The following is a 9,353-nucleotide window of genomic DNA, read 5'->3' as shown; positions in this document are numbered from 1 at the left end:
CGGTTACCCGATCCGATCCGATAAGCATTTTTTTTCTCTACTTTAATCTATTAATATAAATCTAAACTTTTACTTTACTTCATAATCACTTTATAATATCAATGATTAGTAATAGTATTAATAATTTAGTCAAGATCATATGGTATTGTTTTTAATTAGTTGTAAATTATATCATAATAACTACATAATTAAGTTTAATTATCATTATTGGATATCTTATTGGGTACCCGATAACCGATCCGAAAATCCAGGTACTCGAACTTATCGGTTCCAGTTATGGGTATCACTTTTAGTGATTTTGGTTATCGGGTACCTGAACCGTTAGTACCAACGGTACGGGTACCCGTCCCATTAGTACTAACAGTACAGGTACCCGTCCCATGCTCACCCCTAGAGAATGGTATCCACTCCACATATATGGTTTGATTATGTAAGCTAATTAGTTTTGTCTTTCAAAGACAATAGTTAATACTCCCTCCGTCCCTAAATTACATTCCTATTTTCCTTTATTATGCGAGGAATAAATGCTAAAAACAGGTTTGTAATTTAGGGACGGAGAGAATAGTTATGTAAGCACTAAACAAACCTACTCACACGTCTAATTATATTAACTACTCATGCCACTTAAATCAGCAAATGCTTCATGTATCTCCAATAACTATCACCATTGTCATTACATTTTTAAAATTCAAGAATAAACTAAGGTTTTACAGCAAATCCAAAGTTATGTTCTGTGAATGATATACCACATTGTCAAACTAATTTACTCGATCACTATATTTTAGTTGTAATGCGCGCCGACCAACAACTACTATTTTAAATCAGTTAAGAATTGGTTGTTGGTTGTTGCTATAACAAAGAATTAAAATGCACAACACATTAATCATTACATTTGACTTTTTTCCATCGACCTGTATATACTCGAGTTAAAATCCATTTCTTAATTGCAAAATTCATCAAAAAATTGGAATCACATCTGCTGCTTACACTAAGAGCCATGATTGGAGAGCATGCTCCGCTATACAACCTCTTTTTTTAACATAATTTAACCATAAATTACTAGAGATTAAAGAGTTTACCAAGAGGGGAGAAAGTCGATACGAACAAAACTAGAACAAAAATTATCCTCATATCCCCTGAGAATGCAACTATATCTTTAGAGCTTCTCTTAATCCGAAGTTAAAGTTGCTCTCTTGGCCTTTCTTGCCTGGAGCTCCTTTTGGATTCCCGCTTTGCATCATTGCAACAAATTCATTATAGTCGATACGTCCATCCTGCAAGTTGAATTGATACAATGTTTCCTGTTAGTCATGATCGACCACTTTTCTGTGTATGGAGTCTTCTTATATAGTTCGGATATTCAATGTTAAGACAGTCATGACATGAATGTCCAGCTTAGAAGTCAACACAATATTAGGCTAGACAGCCCAACTACATAAGTAGTTGAGTCACATGATGTTTTCAATGTCAAGAAAAGATGTAAATATTATTCCATCCTCAATTTGTAGGCAAGAATTTTTTAGTTCCTTCTAAAAAACTGTTTAAGAGCAACCGTTTTCAATCACTAATTTGCAACAGCTATCTTGTTTGGGGTAAATTTAGGTCAGGGTTGATATTGGGTAGCCTTAATCCATGACACATCACTTAAGAAAAATTTGGTCCAAGAGAATTCAAGAATATGACACTTGACTTGCATCGGGATTCAGAGTGGTGCTAGATTTCAAAAAACAGTGCACCGAAATATTAGAACTACATAAAATGATCAACCTCTCATAAGTGGTATATCACATCAAGGCTCTCAAGTTAAGTTGCACATCCAGATGTCTGGGTCATATCATGTAAAACCTAAAACATCTTCAAAGGGTTGGACCTTCAATTATCTTCTAGTTCATGTTGAATCACTTTTAATGAACAAAGGCCAAAACCTAAGGGTATGCTCCAATTTCTAACACAAAGTCAAGGATTCAAAGCCTGTCAGTTTATTGGATCACTCACCCATCCCCCACCCTACCATCTAAAGGTGGGACGTAAAAACCAAAAAATGAATGTTAACTTGCGTTTTCCGCTCCCCTTCACAGGTGATAGCCTGATTGGTTTTTAAAACTGCTATATAATGTAATATACGCTCACATATATGAGTTATATTATGCATTGACCAATTCAAGCTTAAAATTGTAGCATCAAGTGAAGTGACTTATAATACTATTATGCTTGACTTCTCAGGTTTCTATATTGACATTGAAATTGTGAGAATACAAATTACTTACGTTGTCTTGATCAGCTTCTCTAATCATTTCTTCCAACCGTGCATCTTCCATTCCAAACTCCTCACAGGCCTGCTGGAGCTCATCTGCAGTAATATAACCACTTCCATCCTTATCAAAGTAATTAAACGCTGCAAATAGATTATCATGTTTTTCAATTTTGTTCAGATGTAATGTTGCGGCTATGAATTCTCCATAATCGATTGTTCCACTGTTATCAACATCAGCCTGCAATATAAGATTATAAAAAAAATAACAAAAAAGGCATTAGAAACAGAAGTTGATGTTGTATATTTATACTGCATAGTACTTATATTATACAAGGCACATCTTTCCAAATATATTCACAAAATATTAATGAATCAATTGCCAGAATTCATGTTTAGTGGCTTGTCCTTCTTAAATTACAGAATGCACACAATCCCAAAAGCATTGTCCCTAACAAAGGTGCAGACTACACCTAAGAAATGGCGTTTACTTCAAAGTAAAAGTGACGCATAAACCTTAGGAATCTTAACTTGCCACTAAGAATACACTTATAGAGCATGCTATAGCACAATTTAAAATACAACAAAACTCTTTAGAATTCTCAGGCAGAAAAATAAACTGTACCAAGTTCATTAGTAAGTCTATGCAACACAAATTGCTGCTTGTGGGTTGTGAACCAGAAGCAACAGTCCCAACATATGCTGGAAGACTACTAAGATAATAACTGGATGCAGCCACATGAAGACAAACAAATAAAGAATATGAAGGCCAGGGCTATTGATTTCACCAATGGTTGCTAATAAAATGAAACCTCATTGGCTTCTATCATCCTTCATCAAGCTCAAGATGTTCATATTTTTCAATACTTACAGCTTGCATAAGATCGTAAATTTCAGACTCCATAAGGTTTGCACCAGCCTTCTCAAGTCCGACCTTGAGTTCTTCGTAAGTGATTTGGCCACTATTATCTGTGTCTATCATTTTGAACATCTCTTTAAGGCCTGCGATTTCTTCTTCAGATAGGCAATCTGCAATCACCTGAAATATACAACACAAGTTGTAAATCATTTAAGCATCAAACAAAATCCAAGTGAGCTGTATACTTAGCTTTGCAAAAATAATCGCCTTCACTTCTGATAGTCTTCATCTTAATAGAAAGTTATTTTCCGTGTTAGGAAACTTACTCTGAGAGCCATTTTCTTGAGTTTATTCATGGCCCTGAACTGCTTCAAACGACTCAAAACAGCAGAATCAAGAGGTTTGTCAGGTGCCACACCATCAACCTGCACCCAAGGGTGACCTGAAAGGAATTTGTGTTATACATAAGCAAGAAAAGTAACAAAATAAAAAGTCAACATCTCGAGAAAGTGGTTGGATACTAGATGAAATGAGGAACGGATAATCAGAGATCATACTAAGAAGTAAGAACCCATTAATAAAAATTGTGAGAGAGGTAGAAAAGTTATACAAGACATTCTTTGTTATCGTATATTAAGAAAACAAATTTTGGAGGACTTTCAACCAATGTTATGTGGAGTAAGGTATGGGTATCAAATATAGGTATGTGTCAGCAATCCCTTCAAGACAAGCTAAGAATGCGACTTCAAAATCGTTCATAACATCATTTGTAATATTCTTTGCTTTTATTCTTTAGCTAAATATATACAAATACTAAAGCTGAAAGTCTGAAGCTCATAGTTGAAAGACCTATTCTTCCCAACCTTTGCACTTTATAAGTTACTTTAAATGTAGGAAAAAAGAGAAAGAGATAAAGGAAGAGAGTTGCACACAGGCATACAACAAGGTTATTATATAAGTATAGGTTTAAGCTGCTGGTTCATGTAAAATGTTTGAGCCTTTGAGGCATACAACATGCATCTTCAGCCATATATATGTATTCATCATCTGATTCCCCCTCATGAATGAATAGCCATGTCTAAGATTGATTACTTAACAAAAATTTGTACTCCCGTCAAAATTTTGTCATATTACCTTGATAAAGGAATGCCAATTGGAATAGAATGGGCTAGGAGTCGGTCGAGTCAGACACCTAAAGATTCCTGCCTAGGTAATGTATAACAAAGAAGCTTTATGTCTCTTTTGCACCATGCTATGGGCATGGAAGCATGCAGCCTTCGAGTATCTTTTAGACCAAAAAATCCATAGTAGAACTACAGTACGACAGGGTGTAGACTGTCAAACCCTACAGGCGGAACGGGACCAACGTATAGCTTAAAGATCCTAGATTGATAGTTATAATATGAAACCAATTTCTCTAGCTTATGATCCATCATGTTTAGCCCACATTGACAATACAAATCAGGGTATTTTAACAAGTCTAAAAAAATTGATAATAAAATCAAACATTTGTAATTGTAACAACTCACATAGAACCTCATGCGCAGTCAGTCGCTTTTTAGGATCACGAACAAGCATTCCTCTCACCAGATCTTTTGCTTCATCTGAGATACTAGGCCAAGGATCTGAGGTGAAGTCAAGATCTCCATGCAGAACTTGTTCAAATATCCCTTGCTCGGTTTCTGCACATTTAGTTCCTCAGTAGTTAAGTAAATTTTAGAGTTTGGACTCAAACAAAAGCTTCAGATCAGAACAAAATTGAGATTCTCACCTCCCCAGAAAGGAGGTACTCCACTAAGTAGGATGTAGATTATGACTCCAGCACTCCAAACATCTGCTTCTTGACCATAACGTTTCCGTAGTACTTCTGGTGCAACATAGTACGGGCTCCCAACCACATCAGTAAACTTATCACCTGGACAAAATTCATGTGAATCGTACAAACTTGTCAAAAAAAATTCAAAGTGCTAGAAAACAACAAGCAAGATACTTATCAAGAACAAAAAGGAAAATGAGGGGCGTGTAGAGTGTAGACTTGACCAAAGATTAAGGGTAAGTTTGACCAACTATATTATCTTATTTTGTCTTATTTCAATCAAAATAAGTTATGCAGCATGATATCAAGCATGGAATAGAAAGATGACAGATGAAATATTCACTGAAAAAAAGTAGTTTAAGATAAAAGGTTCCCTTTCTAAACAGGTACAGCCATATAATAACAAGTTTGATGCCAAAAGATACAAAAGTGAAATACAAGAATATACCTGGCTTGAAAAATATTGATAGTCCAAAATCAATTGTTTTAAGGGGTGAATCCTCATCCTGACTTACAAAAAGAAAATTTTCTGGTTTCAAATCACGATGCATAACCCCCAAAGAGTGGCAAGTTTCCACAACACCAACTATAACCCGCGTAAGTTCAGCTGCCTGTCGTTCTGTATAATGCCCACGCTGAATGATCCTGTCGAAAAGTTCACCTCCTTTGCAGAGTTCCATCACAAGATGAACTGCAACAGCATCCTCATAAGCCCCTTTAATTGCAATAACATTAGGGTGACCAGCAAGATGATGCATTATCTGAATTTCTCTCCTCACATCCTCCACATCCTCATCAGTCAACAGCTTCCTTTTCGCTATCGATTTACAGGCAAACTCCTTTCCACTAGCCTTCTCTATACACATAAAAGTAGTTCCAAATTGCCCTTGTCCTAATTTTCTGCCCAAACTGTAAAATTCCTTAATATTCCCTGTCTTCTTTAGCAATACAGACTCCACTCGGAGTCCTGCACTGGGTGCTCTTTTAAACTGAGGGGGTTTCTTAGGTTTAGCTTGCTCTACTGGTTCAGCTTCTGCTTTTGGTATCACCATTGGTTCAACTTCTGGTTTCGATACCGGGGTTTGCTCGGTTTCTGGCTTTGGCATTGTGATCTGCCTAGGGGGTTCACTTTGGGTTGGCAAAGGCGGTTCGCCTCCATTCGGGGCAGGAGATGGGGATGTTGGGTCATGCTGGCTTCCTCCATTGGAAACAGAAGCCGTATCATCTGGTGACCGGCTTCTCCACACTACAGCTGAAACTGTTTGCAGAAACCCATCCCTAGAAATAGAAGGTCCAACACAAGTATTACCCATCTATTTCTCCCCAAATTAACTTCTTTTTATTACACTCTCTATCTTTAACATCAAGATCCAATGCTACCAAACTTCTAATCTCATAAATTACGATCTAATTTCAAGATCAGAAATCCAATCAACCCCACAAAGTCAAACCCTTAAAATCCAACTCAAATCAACAACTAAACTTAATTGATCTAAAATCAACAAAACAATGACACCCAACTAAATTTAAATTACAGAAGCTTCAATTTGCTTAAACAAAACAATGGCTCAAACCCCATATACAAAAATAGCACAAAAAACAATAAAGATCAAAACTTTAACCCAATTTGTACCACCAAAAATAGGAATTTAAGTCAAGCACGCTCAAACCTTACAAACTGAAACTCCTCTGCTAAGTGCTTATTAAACAAATACCCAGAAAATGTCATATATCAAAGACAAGATCAAGTAAAAATAAGCAAGTAGTTTTACCAAATAACACTCTTGGAGATCAAATCAACCAATGCAGTCAAAGTGGTAGAAAAGACCCAGTTCAGGAATGCAATAAATAAACTCCTCTAAACGGGTAAATGGGTATGAAAAAATGGAAGAAAAGCATTGGAATTTGCTAAAACAAATTGAATTGAGAGAAATTGAGGTTGAGTTGTGGTGGACAATGTTTACCAAGTCAAGAAGTTTTTTGATTTATATATGGCGAGATTTTGGGGGGATTTGTCTGCTGTAGGGTCGAATTTGGAGCTTTTTAATCTTTGTTTCTGGCACTACTTTTACGCGTATTTAGATTTGGATAGACAATTAATAAATTATGTATGCGAGAAAAGTTTGGCTTTTTTTTTTTTAATTTTTTTTTTACAACTTTATCTACATTTTAAGAAAAATTAAAAGGATGGAAAAAGGTTTTAATTTAATTTGCCTTCGTAAATTGATTGTATTTTAGAACACGCAATTTCTCTTTGGGCGTTGATTTAGAAACTAATTTCCTAAATACCGTCCATTAATGATGTACAAAAATTGGCCAGGACATGAAAATCGTTCTGAACTGGACCTGTTTGGAACAGACCGGTGAAGTTGGTCCAGTCCCAATCCTTAAAAATCCATGATTTTGGATTTCGGGTTTTACTGGTCCATGTAAAACCCGAAATTTTCTTGTCCGAACCTGAAACCGGTAAAGCTACCTTTTTTTTAATTTAATAAGTCTAAATAGGTCTAAAGAAGTCCATAAACAAGTCCAAACAAGTCCGTAACAGGTTCAAAGATGTCCATAACATGTCCAAACAGGTCTAAACAACAAGTTTATACACAGGTCCAACAATTTTTTATTAAAAAAAAGGAAAAAAAAATCAATAATCAGGTTAATTCAGGTCCAAAACCTGACCAGACCTGTTGTTCAGGTCAGGGCCGAAACCGGACCTGTTGATTCGTGTTCGATCTCCAGTCCTTAAAAATCAATGATTCAGGTCTCGTCCGGTTTTGGACAGGTGTACAGCCTACCGTCCACATATGATCGATGTTGGGTGTGATTTTTTTTTTTTTTTTTTTTTTTTTTTTTTTTTGGTTCATCTTAAACCCTCTAATGGCAATAGTAGTTATAGCTTTACAACCGCTATTGTTATAAGCGGTTTTAGAAAAGAGACCTCCTTTTTCAATTAACAGGTCTCTTTTGCTCTTTTTTTTTTTTTTTTTTTTTTTTTTTTTAAGTAAAGAGGCTAAGAAACTTGTTAGTAAAAAGACGGTCTTTTTTCTAAAACCAAGCCTTAGCAAAAAGCAAGAAAGAGAGCGCCCACAAAAGTATTTTTAAGTTCAAAGAAACCTGATTTCAGTAACAACAGATACCTTTGGTTTTTTTTTTTTTTAAAAAAAAAAATACAAAACCGCTAATGTTGCTATAGCGGTTTTAACATAAAACCATTAACAACATTAGTGGTTTTAAGCCAAACCAAACAACAATCCAACATGTACGGTACGTTGAAAATTTGTTTTTAAATGGGTTTTGTAGACATCTACTTTTGGTCTCCTGTCCCGACCGGAAGTGCTATGACGATAAATAAAACCATCTTTGTATTGGATCAACGTGAAGAATGCTTATGGACTACTAATTAAGTCACAAGAATGCAAAACAGCTAACCTAACCCAAAATAAAATGAACTAAAGTCGAATTAACTATAAGTCACAAGAACCCATGGCAGCGCATCTCAATCACTTGCGCGCAGCAGGCGCGGGCGACCCTTCAAGATGCTAGCGCCACCTGCTGCGGTAGAATGCTCAAAACCCTAAATGCACTCATTCCCTATAAATAGGGGCTTAATTCGAAGCTTAAACAGACATAAATTAACCCGAAACACTGGTAGAAACTTTGTGAACTTGTGTACTATTAACCCTCTTTTCCTAAACACTCACCCATCTTATTACTTGTCCCTATTGTTTTGGGTGTTTTTGTCCCTCGGGAGAGTTACGGCTCGAAGACTGGTCCGATTTGCGTTGTACCTGCAAAAACAACGGAGACTCCTAGTGGTTGGAGTTCTGCCTCCGAAGATCAAGTTAGAACTTGAATAAGAGAAAAAGGTGCGGAAATTTAGGTGGGATCTTCTCGGATTCCGAGATTAGGTGTTCTCTGATGAGAGAGAAAATGGATGTAATAAATGATTGAATGTGTCCCCAAAATGGGGTAATGTCTCACTATTTATAGGATCATTCTGGAAAAGTGCCCCTCCCTAGGTCACCTTGACCTAGGTTTGGTGGGCTGCGCCGCAATTGCGGCGCGCTTTCTCGGGAATTCGACCTTGAAGGCCGCAGTTCTATTGATGTATCTGAGGCTGCCACGTGTAATCTGGTGAATGGTCTATGGTGACCTGTCCAGACTTGACATGTGGACCTCTCATATTGGTCCACATGTCTAGGGTATTTTTACCTTAAACATTTGTCCCTCACAGGGGTGACGTGGCGGGCCACGTGACGCTTGTGACACGTGTTCCCCCGTGAGTGGTGAACGGTAACAATGGTTATTCACCTTCTGAGGTGTGACGAGGATGCCCCCATTTCACTCCTTTATAAATAAGGTTTTACCCCTCCTTTCTCTCCCCTCATTTACACATCCTTGAAAAGTTTTTTAAAGAGAGAAAGAGAGAT

At 36.7% G+C, this 9,353-nt stretch overlaps 1 protein-coding gene across 1 annotated transcript; it reads right to left on the bottom strand.

Moving 5' to 3' along the window:
• Positions 1–918: 918 nt before the first annotated feature.
• Positions 919–6,977, bottom strand: LOC145629045 (calcium-dependent protein kinase 1-like). The gene is made up of 7 exons (XM_081681521.1): positions 5,375–6,977; positions 4,882–5,025; positions 4,640–4,792; positions 3,437–3,552; positions 3,123–3,290; positions 2,268–2,492; positions 919–1,274 (listed from the first exon to the last, which is right to left on the bottom strand). Exons 1-7 carry the CDS (start codon positions 6,237–6,239, stop codon positions 1,149–1,151), a joined length of 1,797 nt encoding a protein of 598 aa, XP_081537647.1. The 5' UTR covers positions 6,240–6,977; the 3' UTR covers positions 919–1,148.
• Positions 6,978–9,353: the final 2,376 nt, after the last annotated feature.

Source organism: Chenopodium album, chromosome 4 (assembly GCF_948465745.1).
Source record: "Chenopodium album chromosome 4, dcCheAlbu1.1, whole genome shotgun sequence".
Classification (NCBI taxonomy): domain Eukaryota; kingdom Viridiplantae; phylum Streptophyta; class Magnoliopsida; order Caryophyllales; family Amaranthaceae; genus Chenopodium; species Chenopodium album.
Note: the sequence above shows the minus strand (reverse complement) of the source record. Positions and strands in the feature narration are given on the sequence as shown.

Coding starts and splice junctions, on each gene's coding strand:
- LOC145629045 (XM_081681521.1), bottom strand. CDS start 6,239: ATGGGTAATACTTGTGTTGGACCTTCTATTTCTAGGGATGGGTTTCTG. Junction 3,553..4,639: donor GACTGCGCATGAGGTTCTAT/GTGAGTTGTTAC, acceptor AATTCCTTTCAG/GTCACCCTTGGGTGCAGGTT. Junction 1,275..2,267: donor GAGAAGCTGATCAAGACAAC/GTAAGTAATTTG, acceptor TTCAACTTGCAG/GATGGACGTATCGACTATAA.